Source organism: Gouania willdenowi, chromosome 17, assembly GCF_900634775.1.
Source record: "Gouania willdenowi chromosome 17, fGouWil2.1, whole genome shotgun sequence".
In the NCBI taxonomy this organism is placed as follows: domain Eukaryota; kingdom Metazoa; phylum Chordata; class Actinopteri; order Blenniiformes; family Gobiesocidae; genus Gouania; species Gouania willdenowi.
In genome coordinates, this window is record NC_041060.1 from 3,603,254 (window position 1) to 3,623,021 (window position 19,768).

Consider the following 19,768-nt stretch of genomic DNA (forward strand, 5'->3'; position numbering starts at 1 on the left):
TATATGAATACGTATCACGTACTAGGAGACACTTCCTTAAGAAGAATACATAAAGTAGAATTCCGGGCACCTACTAACGAACTGTTCAAAAAATCTCAAACAATATAACTTATAGCTATAGTAAGGTTAAAATCGTTAGAGATTTTATTCCGTGTAAGAAATAAAAGCCTTCCTTTGGGTATTATTTCACTTTTCAAACTAAGAGAAGGAAAATATAATTTAAGGGGATTCATATTTTTGAAATAAAGTTAATTTAGAATGAATATTAAAAGAAGATGCCGTTCTGTGTATGGTGTTAAAGTCTGGAATGATCTTGAGGATCACTTCAAGTTAATGAGTTTATTGTCTATGTTAAAAAAGCAATATATTTTGATCCTATTGAAACATAACTTGATAACCTGATGAATAGTGCTGTTATTGAATTGTTTCTATTGTTTTTTTATATATATATAATACTGTTTGGGGATGGGCTCCAAGAAGCAGATACTGCTTCAGCCCATTCAATTTTTGGTTGTTAAAATCAATATTTATTCTTTGTATTGTATTATATATGTTTGAAGACGTCCAAGAACAAATACATATCTATTTATACACACTGAGTAGCCATGCTAACCAGCAGCTAACTGGTTTTAAAACTAGGAGACATCTAAAACCTGATTAATTCAGGACCTTTAGCAACCAGTTTGGACACCACTAAATCTAAATCTAACCTTGGTCTAATGTTAACACATGGAACAGGAACCATTGATTAAAGCAAACCATGTTGACATCTTAGCATCGTAGCATAGGCATGCTAGCAGAACCACTGTGACTGGCTGTTCATATAAATAGAAAAATGAGCTCCAAACACAACGTTTTCCAGTTTAACCTCAAACCATAGACGAGTTAGATAGAAAGTAAACCATGTTTTTTGTTTCTTTTACCTTGACTGATGTGACAGCTTCTGTTTCCTGTTTGTTAGCTTTCTAGGATCTAGAAGGTGGTTCGTTAGCCATGAGGGTTTACACCTGGAGTGACTGCTCAACGCTCACATATTGGTGCTGGAAAAACAGCCAGAAATGCTCATTATACCAGCAAAAAAAAAAAAAAAAAAGAAGAAGTGAAAAATCAATTGTTTTCAACACCTTGTCTAAAACTAAAGTATTTTCAGTTTGAATCACCACAAACACACCAACTCTTCTGCAGCAGCTCACAGTGCCACCCAATAAATACTTGCTATTAGTCTGTATTTTTTGGCTCTTAGACATGTTACAACACAAACTCAAGGCCCGGGGACCAAATCCGGCCCTTTGGAGCATCCAATTCGGCCCACGGGAGAAAGTGAAAATGACAGAGAAAACGTAAATCATTGTGTAAATGAAACTCAACTTATCTCGCATGATTGCAGTCATTTTTAATGTTAAACAGTTGAAAAAACAGAAAAAAAAAAATTCAAAATTCTTCAGTTTTCCTCAAATTATAACGTAATATATGAGCATAAATATTGAGCTGTCATGTCAGTAAATTTCCTCACTACAGGATAAATAAATAATCTCTATCTATAATAATACTTTTAATTAAATAGCAATTGGTCACAAAATCTAGGAAATTTAAAGTGAAGATCCTTTTGTGACTGATATCTGTCACTTATTGCTTGGATATTGTCGGTTTCTTACATATTTTGTATTCTATGTCTACGTAGAAGTGTAAACTAGGGAACAATAATGTTGAAATTACTCGTTTTCCCGCAAAAAAAATCTGTATTTGGCCCCTGAACTGAAATGAGTTTGACACCTCTGTGTTAGAAGAAATAAACCCTTTTTATCATTGAAAATCCACTCGAATTGCAATTTGATTGATGTGTGTCTGTCAAAATAAAGAATTGCTATTATTGTAACTCACGAAAAATTGCGCAATTCACTCATGTTGTTGTACTTGAAAGCAGGCAGGGGCCATTTTGGAAATTAACGTACTACTCAAACTGAGCCTGACGTCAAAATGACTACAGTATGTCGTGCGTTCACATTAAATAGTATGAAAAGAATGAGTATGCGAGAAATACCAGGATGTATACTATATGGGGATATTTCTCAGTGGGCACACTAGTCAGACTTTATTTTTGTCTTCCAATGGAGGGTCTTCCAATGGATGTGTTTACATGAGTTTTATGGATCAAATGAGCTCGTTATCATCCTAATTATACTTATAGTATATAGTAAACAGTATACGCTGAATGAGTTTGTAGTGTATAGTACGCTAGTGTGACATTTACAACACAGACTGGGTCTTTTCTTGAGACCACATTTTGAAGGTCTTGAGCTGTGTTTAACATTGCATACTAACATACTACACAGTACATACTACACAGTACATACTACACAGTACATACTCGGGGGCGGAATAACAAAAAGGTGTAGTGGTATTAAAATGTGTGCAAACGTCACTCCACGCGCTAATAAGCCGCACAAACCCCAGGGAATCAGGGGCGCGCGGCTGCTGCTGCACATCGCAATGCGCCTTCAATCCATTTAGCGCATTTCCCTCTGATGAATATGTATAGTAGGTGGAGCTCACAAGGGGAGCTAAAAAATGGGAGGAGGACATGCAAATAAATTAATTCCGTGGGTGCAATGCAATTCAGCGGTGATTGTTTTAGCACAGGAAAATAGTATGACTGACAAGCAGGTGCAAACACATAACGCAGAGATCCGCTGCAGTAAAACATAGCGGAGATGCAAAAATAGGCTCCAGTAAACTTTTCTAGTAAAAGAAAATAATTCAAATAAAACAATAGTCAATATTAACAACCACTGAATGAGAAAATAAAGTGACACAAAAAGGGTGACAGAAAAAAGTAGGAATTCTACTTTAAACTGGCAAATAACGGGCATGACAAATCATGAATGTTGTTAAATTGAATAAGCATGAAATATGGTGAAAAGAGGTTAAAAGTGACAATAACCACATTTTGTGGCGGGGAATAATAACCACTTAAATAAACAAAATGACTACAAAAACACACAAAAAAACAACACATTAAAGAATATCTCCAAAATTACACAAAATGACAGAAAAATACAGAACACCAAAAAAATACAGAAAGTAACACCAAAAACGCACATAATGAAAACAAAAAATGCTGAAAATACACAGAATTACACCAAGAACACACAAATTCAGAAAAACACACATAAAGACTCCAAAAACACACAAAAACTCAATACAGAATAGTGCCAAAAACAAACAAACTGTTAACAAAATCACACAAAATGACAAAAAAATGCAGAAAATGACAGAAAAATACACAGAATTACACCAAGAACACAATGAAATAACAAAAACTTACAAAATAACTAAAAATTGACAAAACATCAAAGCCTCAAAGACAAAAAAAAAGACAAAACCATTCCCCCCTATTTAATGCTTTAATTGGTCCTTATTGTAATGCTAATGTGAATATTAATCACGTGGCTCTCAGATCAGATACAATCGCTTTGATAGATTTGCCATCCCTGCTTTAAAGCATCAGGTATTAAACAGTGTAGAGATCTTGTAACTTCTATTTTTTATATGTTCTCCTGCTAAGGTGATCCAAGGTAACGCCAGAGATTATTATAAGACAAGGAAAAGCAGCTCATCTTCACCAAGCATCAGTTTGCAGAAGCTAGCCAGGCTAGCATCTGACGTGCAAAAGTAATTTGCATATATTATATGTGCACATAGAGGGGAAAAACACATACATATAAACATATAAACTCATGATTAAATGGTGGGATCATTTTCTAAGTCCCTTAGAAACGTATCTGTTGGTATAGCGATAACATACATTAGCCGTAAACAGCTAAAGGCATGCTACGTTTGACTATAGATGCAGATCAGCTCAGGCCTTTTGTTCCGTACTGAATATTCATCGGTGGCCAGAGGAGGCTATGAATGAGTTTTACACAGAGACAGATGTGTATCATGTGCTGTAAATGAAGTAGTACAGCGGCTCCAGGGATTAGCAGTCAAACTCTGACCTGAGGAAATAAAGACGTGACGAAGAAGAAGAGGAGTTAGTGTTTTCACAACGAGAGGCGGAGCTACGGACCAAAGCAAACGCTGTGCAAACTGTTAACAAGGAGCTTTGCAAACTGGATATTTACAAAGGTGAGCTAGCTACTCGCAAACCTCGGTTGATTGAAAGTAGCGTTCATATTACCAAAATATTACACAATACCACATAAACGATAGATAAACAGTGCAGGAAAAGGCATATATAAACAAAGATAACCTAAGATAAATGGTTAAAATGACTAAACATACAATAGGATTAAAGTATCATCAATCAGAAATAAAAATAAATTGTGAAAAGGTGCAAGTTAGAGTGGCCAAAAATAGACACAAAAAGTGGTAAAAAGGGTTCAAAGTGTCAATATTGTCTTAAAAGTGGCAGAAATGAAGGGATGAGAAGTTGGGGTGATTTAAAAAGTAGGAACAATTAGTTTATACTGGCAAAAATTGGGCATGACAAATCTTGAGTGTGGTTAAATTGGCAAAAATAAGCATAAAATATGATGGAAAGAGATCAAAAGTGACAATAATGGGTCAACATGTGCGACATTAGGTTGAAAAGTGATAAAAAAGGGTTTAAAAGTGCTGAGAATGAAATAAAACAAAATAAAATATGCCAAGTTTGGTTTAACTGCAGAAAAAGTGCAAAAAGGGGTAAAACTGTTCAAAAAATATTGTGGTGGTAAAATGGGATTTTAAAAACCACAGAAGTTGGTTAAAAGTTGCAAATTAGAGTGGCCAAAGACAGACAGAAAAAGTGGTAAAAAGGGTTCAAAGTGTCAATATTGGAACAATTAGTTCAAACTGGCTAATAATGGGCATGGCAAATCGTGAATGTGGTTAAATCGGCAAAAAAATAAGCATGAAATATGGTGAAAAGAGGTTAAAAGTGACAATAATGGGTCAACATATGTGACATTAGGTTGAAAAGTGGTGGAAAGGGTTTAAAAGTGCTGAAAATGTCTTGAAAGTGGAAAAAGGCATTGAAATTTGATAAAGAAGTGACAAAAATGGGAGTAATGTAGCAATGAGGCATTAAAATGAGCAAGAATATGGCAAGAAAAAGTGGAATAAATAGATTAAAACATGGTAAGTTTGGTGTAGTTGCAGAAAAAGGGTTAAAAAAAAAGCAAAAATGGCTCAAATCGTTCAGGAAGTATTCTTAGTTTCTTAAAGGCATCTGACGACCCCAAGGTTGAGAACCACTGCTGTTACAATGACAAATATCTGCTCGCACTCCTTAGTGTTGTGATCATACTCTAATGCAGGAACAACCTCAGATCAATAACCTAATTAGCCATAAAGCACATGCATTGGCATGGTACATTATACGCCCGCCATGGCTTGGCCGCCATCTCCAAGGAATTAGCATCTAAATAAAGTGCAATCATTCATTAGACAAAGAGCCTGAGAGGGAACTTGGCAGTTTAAGATAAAATAATGACAACACGAAGCGTGGAGTTTCAAACTGCACGGACACGCCGCTAACAACACGCTATAGGAGAGGCTGCTAGAGTAAAACCAGCTGTGGATGAGGAAACCACTAATACGCTTTCTTTTCTTCTCTTTGTATTCAACTGTACCGCAAGTAATCCTATACACGTCTGCTTGTGCAGGAAACACAAAGCCAGTGAACTACGTAGAGTGGAGCGCCACCGCCAACTGTAGTGTCAGGGTTGGTGTTAAACGCCCCTGCTGTGTGTGTGTGTGTGTGTGTGTGTGTGTGTGTGTCAAGATGACTACAAAAACACAAAATGACAGAAAAATACACAAAACGGCAGAAAAACTACTCAAACTGGCAACTGAAATCCACAAAAGCACTGCAAAATACACATAGGGAGATAAAAAGACGCAAAACGACAGCAAAACTACACAACAGAACAGCAAAATACACAAAACGTATCTAAAACTCCACAAGACAACTACAAAAATAATAGAAAAATAGGCTAAATGAAGACAAAAAATGACTGCAGTAACACAAAAGTAAAAGTAAAATACAAAAAATGACTTAGAAATATAAGAAATGAAGACAAGAATACACAAAATGATTACAAAAAATAAACAAAATGATAGAAAAATATAAAAAAACGACAGCAAAACTACACAAACTGAAAACTGCAATTCCCAAAAGAATCGCAAAATACACAAAAAGAGATGAAAAGACACAAAACGACAGCAAAGATACGCAAACTGACAAGTGAAATACACTGGGGAACAACAAATTACACAAAAGGACAACAAAGATAAACAAACTGACATTATACACAATACAATACAATACAATACACAAAATGTATCTAAAATCCCACAAAACAAATACATAAATATTAGAAAAATAAGCCAAATACAAAACAGAAAATACACAAAAATTACAGCAAAAACACACAACCGCACAGCAAAACACACAAAAAGAGATGAAAAGACATAAAACAACAGCAAAACTGCACAAACTGACAACTGAAATACAAAAAGAGAACAGTAAAATACATAAAAGGAGACGACAAGACACAAAATGACAACACAAATACCCAAAAAGAGACAAAAATACACAAACTGACAACTGAAATACACAAAATGTATCTAAAACCCCACAAGACAACTACAAAAATAATAGAAAAATAGGCTAAATGATGACAAAAAAATGACTGCAGTAACACAAAATGACCCAAAAAACAGAAAAGTTAAAGTACAATCCAAAAAAAGGCTGACATATATATAAAATGATGACAAAAATACACAAAATGATAAAAAAAACACTTAAAACAACAGCAAAACGTGTACACAAACCGAAAAGTGCAATCCACTAAAGCATCAAAATACGCAAAAGGAGATGAAAAGATAAAAAAAACAACAGCAAAAATACACAAACTGAAATTGACAAAATTTCTCTAAAACCCCACAAGACAACAACAAAAATAATCGAAAAATAGACAAAACAACAACAAAAATTGCAAATAAATGACTGTATAAACACAAAATATGTATGAAATGACAACAAAAACACACAAGATGACAGAAAAATACACAAAATGACAGCAAAACTACACAAACTGACAACTGAAATACAAAAAAATATCTCTAAAATCTTACAAGACAACAACAAAAATAGTGAATGAGAAAACCTCTAAACCACTTTCTTTTCTTCTCATCATGTGTGTAAAAAAAACCATCCATGTGTGTTTAAGTCAAGTGTGTGTGAGTTCAGACTGAATCCACCTGGACCAAAGGCCACTCTCTCTCTCTATAGCAACACACACACATGGAAACACAAACCTATTACAGCCCAGCGTGGCACAAAAACTGATGAAGAAGAAACAAAAACACACTGATCAATTATTGAAGGAGCTTCTTGTTCATACTTACGATCCGTGTGTGTGTGTGTGTGTGTGTTGCCAGCTGCAGCCTGAATGAACTGAGTGGTAACCTCAGCGTACAGCGTACCGTGTGTTGCTTATCACAGAATCTAGAGCAGGACATGGGCTGGGTTCTGGGCTCTGCCCCCTGGTCTGACATTTAATTGTTTGTCTGAGGTGTGTTTACTCTGAAGGTGTTGGCTAGCTAACCCTCTGACCAAGCCAAGCCTTGAAACAACATCTGAGATATGACCGAGAGGAAGAGGAGTTCTATATGTTCTATATCATTGTTAGAAATAGGGATGCATGAAAAATAAATCTAAATGTAAATGTTAAATGCAAATGTTAAATCTAAATCTAAATATATTTTTTTTCTTTCATAGGAGACAGAAATTCATGTAAAACAGCATGTTCCATATCATTGTTGTATACACATGAAAAAAAAATCGAATTGTAAATGTTAAATATAAATATAAATGTATTTTTTTCTTTCCTTTGAGACAGAAATTCATGTAAAACAGCATGTTTGAGATCCCTGTTAAAAATGTGTACACATGGAAAATAAATCTAAATATAAGTGTTATATCTAAAATCTAAATGTTAAATCTAAATGTACCTGTAGATCCATCTATCCATACATTTTCAGACCCGCTTTGTCCTATTTCAGGGTTGCAGAGGTTCTAAATTTATATTTTAAATCTAAATCTAAATGTTAAATTTAGCCTCGTGATTGACAGGTGCTGACCAGCCCACTTTGTATAATTTCTAAACGTTTAGCTTTACACTTAGCGACTGATTTACTATTTAGATTAAAGGTATAACAATTAAATTGACATTTAACATTTACATTTAGATTTAACATTTACATTTAGATTTAACATTTGGCTTTAACTTTTACATTTACATTTAGATTTATTTTTCATGTGTACACATTTTTAACAATGATATAGAACATGCTGTTTTACATGAATTTGTATCAAATTTTAAAAAAAATGAGCTAAATGTTCTAAATTTGTCGGCAATGAAACAGTGACCGAGTTTTTACAATGACTTTTTAAACCTTATGGACAATAACAACTTCATTATCTACTATATTGTATTTTGCCGCTACAAGGTAGATTCAAGAAAACGAGTACTTTTTGAGTATGAAGAGGTGTCCATCATCCCAAGCGCACGTCATCCAGTGTTAATGTCTATGCTAGGATAGATATCAGCTTACACAACCTATCACAATAAAAGCACCAAAGCACAATGTGATTGAGGCGGGACACAGAAAAGCATCAGTCCACCTAACGACACCAAAACAAACCCAAGCCTTGAAACAACATGTGAGAGATGACCGATAGAAAGAGGAGGAGTTAAATCAACATAATGTTCCTCCTGGCAACGACTTCTGCTGCTAAATCACAACGTGCGCAGATTTTGTCTACTTTAATTGTTCCGAGATCCAGCGTTTTACCATTACATCAGCACGATTAGAGCGCCAACACAAACACAGCCGCTCCAAGCAGACTTTTAACTGAAAGTAGTCGATTAAAGAGAAGCCAGGAGCCCAATTATCACAGCGTTTGTTTTTTTTTCACACAATCCATGAGTGATCTGCTTTGGATTTAGTTTCAGGAGGAATAGAGTCGACACAACACGGATGAATGAAATCAACCAAGTGTCCAACAAGCTCGGAGTTCTCCAGACGGGCTTCACAGAAAAGCTTTGGCTGCCGTTGCATGTGTCACTTTGATGATGTATGCAGCTCTAACCTTTCCCAGATCATACACAGTGATTATACGCATGTCCGACTGCACTTTGGCAGCCCAACAAAAGGCTTTACAGTAATAGCTTTCTTTCTTTCTCTCAGGGGCCATTTATTCTGCAGTGACACATACACACACACACACGCACGCACACGCAGCACGAGCACTCACACACCCTCAGAAATACACCATTGTTCTCATCATTCAGTAAAAAAAGAACTCAGTTCAATACAATGTCAGAACTACGACACAGTCACATAACAATTACACCCATTACAGGCCACAAATCAGGAAACGGACGTTTGAACTGAAACAACCAATGAACGCACCAGAGCGGCCCTCGGTCTGATTTTGAGAGACCCCTGAAGTGAATGCACTAAATGGCTCCAAAAACACACACAAATTCACAAAAGGAGATGATAATACACAAAACGACAGCAAAATTACACAAGAAAACAGTAGAATACAGAAGGGAATAGCAAAATATACAAAATGACAACAAAAATTACACAGAAAGAGATAAAAATACACAACTAAAATCCACAAAATTGCTCTAAAACCCCACAAAATAACAGAAAAATAGGCAAAACGACAACAAGAAATACACAATACACACTGCAAAAACACAAAATGACACACAAAAAAAAATACACAAAAGGACAAGTAAAATACAAGAAAATTACGGAAATATATATAATGACAACAAGAATAAATGAGATGACTTCAAAAACAAACAAAATGACAGAAAAAGACAACTGAAATTCACAAAAACACAGCAAAATACAAAAAACAACTGTTGGCACAAAATACACAAAAGGAGATCAAAAAGACGCAAAACGGCAGCAAAAAAAAAAACACAAACTGACAACTGAAATACACAAAATTTCTCTAAAACCTCACAAATAAGTAAAAAAAAAAAGATAGAAAAATAGGCTAAACGACAACAAAAAGTACACAAAAATAACTGCAAGAACACAAAATGACAACAAAATTACACAGAAGGTAAAGTAAAATACACAAACATGCAGCACAGCACAATTGCTCACACACCCTCAGATATACACCATTGTTTTTATAATTTGGTAAAACAAAAAACTTATAATAATAATAATAATAATAATAATAATAATGCATTTTATTTGTAACGCACTTCATATTTGTACACAAATCTCAGAGTGCTACAGGGAGTGAGACCAGTAATATAAAATCCAACACTACGACACAGTCACACAACAATTACACCCATTACAGGCCACAAATCAGGAAATGGACGTTTGGACTCCAACGATCAATGAACGCACCAGAGCGGCCCTCGGTCTAAGAGGCCCCTGAAGTGAATGCACTAAATGGCTCCAAAAACACACAAAATAACTGTAAAATACACAAGGGAAAAGCAAAAAACACAAAAGGACAACAAAAATACACAAACCGACAACTGAAATACACAAGAGACCAGAAAAATACACAAAATGTATCTGAAATCCCACAAGACAACCATGAAATAATGTTTAAAAATATAAAATATTGCGATATATTGTCAATTTTTTTCTTACACCCTGAGTTGAAACACTCCTTTTCCCGCATAAAAATTGCCTGGATATATTGTATTACTGATATATGTTCAATCAACAAATGTTTGGCAGATTTCTTTTTCCAAAATAAGAGATTATTTCTCACTGAAAATGCCAGTAGGCTAATTAATTGAATTAATAAAGTGATAACATGTTTTATTGTGTACTCACAGATTATCATTATAATTGTATTATATATTATTCCTCAACAGGATAGGTACTTTAAAATTCAGGGACAAATTTCACTGTAGAGCTACACTGTTTATGACATTACGTTATCATGTTGTTTAGTGCAGCGATTCTCAACTGGTGGGTCGGGACCCAAAAGTGGGTCGCGGACCTGTACTGGGTGGGTCGCGGACAGCTGGTCAGAAATAAATACTTAATGTCGTTCATGTTTGACTTGTCTTTTATTTTAAAAGAAGCATTTCTTTTGACATTAATGTTGCACAGGAAAATATATAGACGTATGTTTCAAAAAAGATTATACGTGTGTTTTTGAATAAGTAAATATTGGTTGGTTGAATTCTAAAAAAAAAGTGGGTCGCGATTTAATGAACGTGGCAAAATGTGGGTCCCAAGGTGAGACCAGTTGAGAACCCCTGGTTTAGTGTGCAGGAGTAGGGGGTACATGGGTTCAGGTTAAAGGTCTGAAGGGGTATGAGAGTGTGAAAAGTTTGGGAACAACTGATCTAATGGATTCAAAATCCCACAATGCAATGCAGGTAACTTTTCCAATGTTCAAGTCACATGACCATTTGAAATGGAGTCAAAAAATAAAATATCAGTTATCATCCCAAGCAGCTTTAAACAAGAACAAGGCCTCTAGTATGGGATATCAGCATAGCTGTAAGTAGCAGCCATTAGAGTAGTTACACAGCCAATCACAATAGAGGCAGTAAAGCACAATGTTATTGAGGCGGGACACAGAACAGCATCGGTGCAGCGGGGCAAACGATCAGGTTTCAGGGTGTGCTGTGGGATACGGTAACGGTATACACTTTATCAGCCTTGTTCTGTCACAAGTGTTTTGTTGAAGGCATTTCAGACGGTTGCCAGGTTAGAGGGCGTCTCATTAAAGGCCTGTCAATACCATGTAACCACGATCCCACCAATATATCCATGAATAGATGAGCAGCATGTCTCACTGTATCAAAATACTTGGCCTAGTCGGAGGCACAGTGTGTCATCGGGAGACTTCCAAGATTTTATTTCTTTTTTCCTTCCTCCTTCTTCTTTCAGATTTCTAGTTTTCGTGATTGAAAGAGAATTATGTAACATCTATGTGATGAATAAACGTCTGTCTTGTGGAAGCCAACTGTTTGTTGGAAAGTTCTTACACAAAGAGGAACGTTGGATTACTAAAGCAGCTTGGATTTCTACTTCTGACAGTGTTGAACTTGTCATAACTGGAAGAACACATTCCAACTCTTTTAGGGGCGTCATTTTCATTAGGGGCACATTTGGGGAAAAATATGTCCGGGCTCGTTTTTACAAATGTGCTTTAAAAACCTTTGAAATAAACAAAACTCATTATTTTGCACAAATATTTGTTTCATTAACTTTTTAAAATGGGACTACTTTACAGATTTAGAGCCTGTGTTCTGCCATTTTTAAATCATGTGATTGATGATGTCACACGGCCACACCGTCTGTAAACATCCCATTGTTTTCTATTGGAGTGAAACATTCAGCCTGATTTTTAGATCATTTAGCAGCTTTTTCAGTCAAAATGACAATTTGTGCTGCATTTGGTTGCTTTAAATCAGTGTTTCTCAAATGGGGGTACTTGTATCCCTCGGGGTACGCAATGGCACTTCAGGGGGTACTTGAGAGATAGAGAGTAGAAAATCAACAAATAAAGTCTCATTGTTGGTCCAGGCGTGAGATGAGCGGAAAGAATAAAAAGTACAGAAATAAATCTATTCAGAAGACACCAAATCAGGGTTTTTCATCCTTGGGGTGGGGACCCCATGTGGGGTCGCCTGATAGATTTTTGAAATTTTTTAATTCTTATCATTTTTTAAATTAAAACTACTGTATTTCTACACTTTCACTTTGTGAAATATAAATCTAGTTCAACTTAAATGCAGTAAAATAACAAACATGATAAAAACTGATTCTAGAAATGTGTTTATTTGGAGTTTCTTGATATCAAAATGGGGTCACGATCCAAAAAAAGGTTAGAAACCACTGTTTTTTTCAGCTTATTTACAAAACAAGATTCTTTAAAATGTGTCATCATTCATTCATTCCATCATTATGATCTATAGTTTATTTTAATCATAGTATTCTAAGCAAAAAGTTGTTGTTGAACAAAGGGGGTACACAGAAATAAAAGAAAGGGGGTACTTGAGCCAAAAAAGTTTGAGAACCAATGCATGAAATAATCAGGAGAAGTTAAAGATGTTGATGTAAACCTCTTTTGTTTACAGAAAGAGGATAAAAACAGTTTTGTCTCCGCAGTAGTAGACAATGAAGCAGAGAAGAAGAGCTCTCCTAAGAGCCTTTACTCTCCCTTAAACAGTGTGCTGACATGCTCTGGTGGCTGAAGTTAGCGAGTAAATCATGGACTGTTGACGACGCACAAACTGCGGATAGAAGTCCTCTTGGGTGGGAGTGACTCACAATATTTCTGTTGATGTAAAATTGAAGAAAATAAAACACTTTTTATTTGTCCATCTGGAATAAATGCGATTGTTTGTAGATAAACAGACTAAACTGAAGTTAAATGTGCACATTTTTGAGCTGGTGCTTTTATTCCGTCGTAAAAACATGGATTATTCTGGTCCCGCCCACTTGAGATCAACCTGGGTCGAACTAAGAACAATCGTTGACTCAATTAAACCTATTTATCATGTTTGGTACGATTTTGTGAAGTTTACTATTCATTGAAGTCTTTCTAAAGATGAAACAGAAACTAAACGGAAATGGTTAAAAAAAGAAAAGTGGACAGTGTTTAAAATGTGAACAAACTTTTAAACTAAGGCAGTTATCGTTTTTGTAAACTCAGCACTTTTTCTCCAGTTCAGTCTGGGTAAACACTTGACATGATGGTGATGATGATGATGATGATGGTGATGATGGTGGTGGTGCAGTATCTAAATAGGACTTTTTAAAAGGCTGCAGCTGTAATGGGGGGTGGGGGGTGGGGGTGGGACTAAAGGTGGTGCATTGAACCACTCTCACAGAACCACTCTGAACTTGGCTCAATTTTGGAGATTCAGCAGTAATGTCAACGTGATGTTACAGAAAATGTTTTCTTTCAAATTGCCACAAGCCTGTAAGTAATACATCCTCTTTAACGAAGACAAACAAAGGTAAAGTATAGGCATCCCAAACTACATCTTAAATATAAGAATACACAGAATCCAGACATTTAAAGAGAATAAAAATGCAGTTCTTTTCACTTGTAAATATCTGTGATATCTATAATATTGGACATTGGCCGTAAATTGCAGTGCTAGGTTTTGAATGAGATTTTAAGAGAAATTTGACCTATTTGTCCATTTGCTAGACATCCATTCACCTGTTTTTAGGGGAATAATGGCGAGTAAATGTGTGATATTGTCCCCAAACATTTTTTTTAATGATTCTGTGTGTTCTTAAACTCTGTGTTGGTCAAAGTAAATCATGTGTGTGTTTTCTTGAGTCTTTTTCTTTTCACACGTGTCCCCACATTTGATTAAACCCCAATAAAAATGTTTGAATAAAGAAACAAAGCCTCTGTTAATAGAGCAGAGGTAGACAACTAGTATCACAGCAGGGCCACAAAAATGTGTTTGTTTGATCGGAAGGTCACATGATCAACATTCATATCAGCATTTAGAATATGGACCAATCTGAACGTTAAAAAAAAGTTTTTATAGTAATTTTGTGTGTTTTTCTGTCATTCTGTGTATGTTTGTTGTTGTCTTACTCGTTGTGAGGCATTTTCTGCATTTCTGTTGTCCTTTTGTGTATTTTTCATGTAAAATATGTTTTTTTGGAGCTAAATTGTATATTTGTGCTGCCATTTTGTGTTCTTGGGAGTAATTTTTGTGTATTTCTGTTGTCGTTTTGCTTGTTTGTTAGTACCGTGGGTTTGCATAGTCATTTTTGTGTTTCTCTTGTCTATTAGTGTACTTTTGTTATTTTCTGTAATTTTTTATCTTTTTTTGAGTAATTTTGTGTATTACTGTTGTTGTTTTGTTCATTTTTGTAGTAGTTTTTTTTTGTTTTTGGAGTATTTTCTGTGTTTTTCTCATATTTGACTGTATTTTCCTACAATGTTGTAATTCTTTGTATGTTCATAATGTATTCTTGCTCTTGTTTTGTGTATTTTTCTGTCATTTTGTATATTTACTTTGGGGGCCGCATAAAATTAGACTGAAGGCTGCATGTGGCCCCCGGGCCACCACTTGCCTATGTTTGTAATACAGTTTTTTCACAACAGGCATAATGACAATGTTTACTTTTATTTAGAACATTTGTATCCAACACATTGGACTTCTCTATTCATCTCTATATTTGATGAAACACTTATCATATCTGATAGCAGCCGCTTCTGAACAAAACAATGTCTCTCGTCTGAGAACAAAAGTGGTAAATGAATGACTTTGAGAAGCCATAAAGTTGGAGGTGTTGACTTTTCCCTCATCTAAATATAATCAAAACATGCTGGATTCAGTGCCGGGGTTCTCAAAATGAGGTGCACAGCTGCTATTCTTCCTTAACTCATTGATTGTCTTTTATTCCCTTAACCTGTCGTGCCTCTCTGTTAGCATTCTGCTAACACTCACGGCTGTAATGGACACACATGGGTGGATGAAATGTAGTTCTCATAGTTAAAAGGATACATGAAGGACCTTAGAGCCTTTTTTTTTATCCAAATCTCCAAGATTTTTTAGTTGGTTGTAGTTGTTTTCCCTCCCTGGACATTATTTGTTCCTGCATGACCCGTTGATTTCTAGCATTTTTTGAAATCCCGCACCCGTACGCAACAATAGAGCCCGCAATTGTCCATGATTGTTGGAAAATACGGAGTTCAACCCCTGAAACAGCACTTCTATTGTTATTTAAACAAAATGTTTTGGTACAATATCACACATTTACATGCAATTTTTCACCGTAAACGGGTAAGCAAAGACAGAAATGTCAATTCTTGCACAAAATCTGATGTAATATGACTTTACCTGAAATGTATCCATAATCTATACGACACGGGCTAAAGCCTCACCGACATGTTTTAGGACATTATCACACATTTCCACCAAATTTTTCGCCATGAAAAATTATGCGTGATCTAATGTGTAGCTTTAGCATATGTGTCGCTAACTTGCTAGACATTGCAACAAATCTCAGATTATTTTATCAGCGCGTGCTTTTTTGGCACAGAAATAATCAATTAATAACAATAGTTAACTCCGTTAACCATATTAAGTACGATTAGGTACGATTTCGGGACGTTTAATAGCGTTACGTCAAAACATCGGATTGGGAAAACATGTAATTATGGGAATCAAAGATGTGATGCGTATAATTTAAATGTTAAGTTCAACACACACATTTTTAGATAATTTATACAATATGATAAAGTACTTCTTGTATTTGGGTTTTTGAGGGGGCGGCGCCCCAGCTGTCACTGAAATACATCAAAGCAAATTAATTGTCTTTTATATTCAGAATATATTTCAAGTTTCCTTTTCTATAAATGACAACCTGATCATCTACCTGATGGTTTGAACCATTTCTAGCTCATGCCAAGTTGCATCACCTTGAAAACTCACAGTGTGGTGTCGTATTGTTGAAGCATATATACTGTATATATCGGAAGTGGTTTCAATGTTATTCATTTCTATGAAAATGTGCATTTTACAGTTTTCATGAGAATAAATGAGCGTGTAATCGAATACAGACAAAACACCATGCAGAGCAAAAACAACTACATTCAAGCACGGAACAGCGTGTCAGTGTTTCCAGTCTGTAAAAATAAGAAGAAATGCTGAACGAGGCAAACGGATTAACGCCAACTTTGATGATGAAAATAATTTTGAGCAAATCAAGAATAAAGTTGAAATGTCGAGACGGCAATTTGTAGACAACCACGATCCGCTGTTTGTCGTATATGGTGAATTGGCCCAAGTCAGTTTCCGTAGATTTGACTTGAATAGCAGACCTTTCGCTTTTATCACGATATTGTATTTCGACTTTATTCTCGACATTTCAAATTTAATCTCAAAATTTCAACTTAAAGCGACGTTTTTAAATTTATTCTCGATTTATTAGCAAACTTTCGACTTTCATCACGATATTGTATTTTGACTTCATTTTGGAAATTTTGACTTTCATCACATTATGTTTTAACTTTACTCTCGAAATTTCAACTTTATTCTCGACATTTCAACTTTAATTTCCTTTTTTCAAATTTAATCTCAAAATTTCAAATTAAAGCAACATTTTTAAATTTATTCTCGACATTTCCACTTTATTCTTGATTTGTTAGCAAACTTTCGACTTTCGACTCTCAAAATTTTGACTTTATTCTTGAAATTTCATCTGAAATCTCGACATTTCAAATTTATTCGCGGCATTTCGACTTTAATTTAGTTTTTCCGACTTTAATCTCAACATTATGTCTCAGCTTTATTCTTGAAATTTCAAGTTTATTCTCATAACATTATATTTCAACTTCAATCCCTTTTTCTTTTTTTTTAACTTTATTTTCATTTATTCCAACTTTAATCTCGACATTTCAAATTTATTCGTGTATTGCACCAAAATTATTTTCGCTATCAAAATGATCCCTAATCCTCTTCCGTACTGAACAACAGTGCTATTATTCATCATAATTAAATGATTGAATTCTCCCTCAGAGACTGCTCACACACACACACACACACACACACACACACACACACACACACACACACACACACACACACACACACACACACACACACACACACACACACACACACACACACACACACACACACACACCTCCACCTGTTATCACACCTACAATTTAATTTTGTGCAGAGACATGTTAACCTTGTTTGCTCCCGGGTTATTATTATTCATTTGTTTTATGTATAAAACACCAGATAGCTTGTTGGTTTGAATAAAAGGTCTAAACATCATCATCATAGCTGCATGTTTTCTGGTATGTTGCATTATTGCTGTGAGCAGGTATGATGACACTGTCGGATACAGGATGATGCTGATGCTGCTGATAATAATAATGATGATAATAATAATGAGCCAACCGTTGTGTATTGTGCCTGGAAACGACAATATTAAGCTTTCCCTCCCTCTGTGCAGCAGAAACAACAAACCGTCAGCCTCTAATTCTGCTGCTGCTGTCTGATTGTTTCCAACATGGAACAGGTGTGTGCGTGTGTGCGTGTGCATGATGTAGCACAGCCTCATGTATAGCAGAATAAAGACACAGACAGTGTGACAGGCGTGGTCTTTTGGAGGAAAAGGTAAAGTGCAGTGATGAATACCTTGTGAGGGTCGATGCGTATCCTCTCCTCTCCTTTGTGCGGACTCTCCGGCCACAGGTGATAGCTGGAGCCGTGCTTGGGCTGCTCTCTGCTGCTGATGATGATGCTGTTGCTGTTGCTGCTGCCGTTGCTGTTGCTTCCAGTCGCAGACGACTTCCTCACGCCGGGGTCGCACCTGAGCGGCTGCGTGCACTGATGTTCTCTCCTAGTCGCAGACTTATTGCGCTCCTGGTCACAGTGCTGCTGCTGCTGCTGCTGCACCGGTGCGCCCTGGTGCTGATGCTGATGCTCCTGCAGAGGAGTCAAATGATGCTGCTGATGCTGATGCTGCTGACTCCTACAGAGCTCTCCGGAGCCACTGGCGCAGTAGTTGAGAGGCAGGCTGCTCCCCACCAGGAGCTGCTGCTGCGCTCGGAGCTGTGGGATGTGATGTTGCTGCTGTTGCTGCTGTTGCTGTTGCTGCAGCTCCGCGCACACATTTACTGAGCGCCCTTTCTGGGAGTTTGCATGGATTGCTTCAGGGGAGGGGTCCCTCTGTTGGAGTCTTGAATGACAGTGTTGCTGCTGTTGCTGCAACAGCTGCCTGTTGTGGTGGTGGTCTCGGTGCCCTCCTCCTCCTCCCCCTCCCCTGCAGTGGTCCACGGTGCTCGCCTCCTGCTGTTGTTGGTGGTGGTTTCTGGCACTCCTTTGGAGGCGATTCTCTCTGGAAAGGAGCAGGGAGGAGGAGGGTGGAGGTGGAGGTATCGGCGGTGGGAAAGATGATGGTGGTGGTGGTGGTGGTAGGGGGGGCTGCTTTGGAGGGTTTCTCGCCTCCTGCTCTGAAAAGCTGCAGTGGCAGGGAGGAGGAGGAGGAGGTGGAGGAGAAGGAAAAAGCGGATCGGCGGCTCCTCCAGCCGGGGCCCAGGGATCCTGCAGGTGTGCCCCCGGCTCCTCACGGGCTCTGCGTGAAGGTCGCTGCAGGGTGGAGTCGTGGCTGTGCCTGGGTAGAGGAGGAGGTCTCAGACAGGGCAGCTCCTGGAGGCTGTGGCGGTGCGCGGCGGCGGAAGGCGGGGGCGGCAGGCTGAACACGGCAGCAGCAGCGGCGGCTCCTGGCTCTCCTGCTGGTCCTGGTGCTCCGTCGGGGCTGTGGTGCTGATGGACAGCTCCCGCGTACCGATGCCGCATCCCCCTGATCGCCCCGTGTGTCTGTGCTCGCTCCTCTGCCGTGCGCACCTCCGACACCCGCTCATTGCGATCAGTCCCAGCAGAATAGGAGCGACTGGTATCATTGGTAGGTTTGACCAGGACGTGCCTTAAAACGTCACCGTGCTGCCAAAAACACCGCCTTCGGTACGTGGCTGCATGGCTTTACGCGCAGGTTTGCAGGGAATCGATCCCGCTTTAAGATGTCAGAGTGGTGTTTAAACCCTGTGCATAAATACTGTCAATCATCTTAATCCTCTGGACCTCATATATACAGTACACCCACCATAATAATAACCTGCTTCTCCTGCATCATCACTTTTTTTTTTTTTTACTGCCAAACAAAATCCCTTCGATGCTTAATAATCATTAGCGTTTATTAGCTACTCTCA

General features: G+C 37.3%; 1 protein-coding gene across 2 annotated transcripts in view; it reads right to left on the reverse strand.

The window, feature by feature from the left end:
- Positions 1-19,453, reverse strand: part of kcnn1a (potassium intermediate/small conductance calcium-activated channel, subfamily N, member 1a) — an 87,764-nt gene extending 68,311 nt beyond the window's left edge. For both annotated transcript variants that reach the window (XM_028473648.1, XM_028473647.1), the window contains exon 1: positions 18,195-19,453. In XM_028473648.1, the coding sequence (XP_028329449.1) occupies positions 18,195-19,358 (1,164 nt within the window). In that variant the 5' untranslated portion in view covers positions 19,359-19,453. The remainder of the gene's footprint in view (positions 1-18,194) is intronic.
- Between the last annotated feature and the right edge of the window lie 315 nt (positions 19,454-19,768).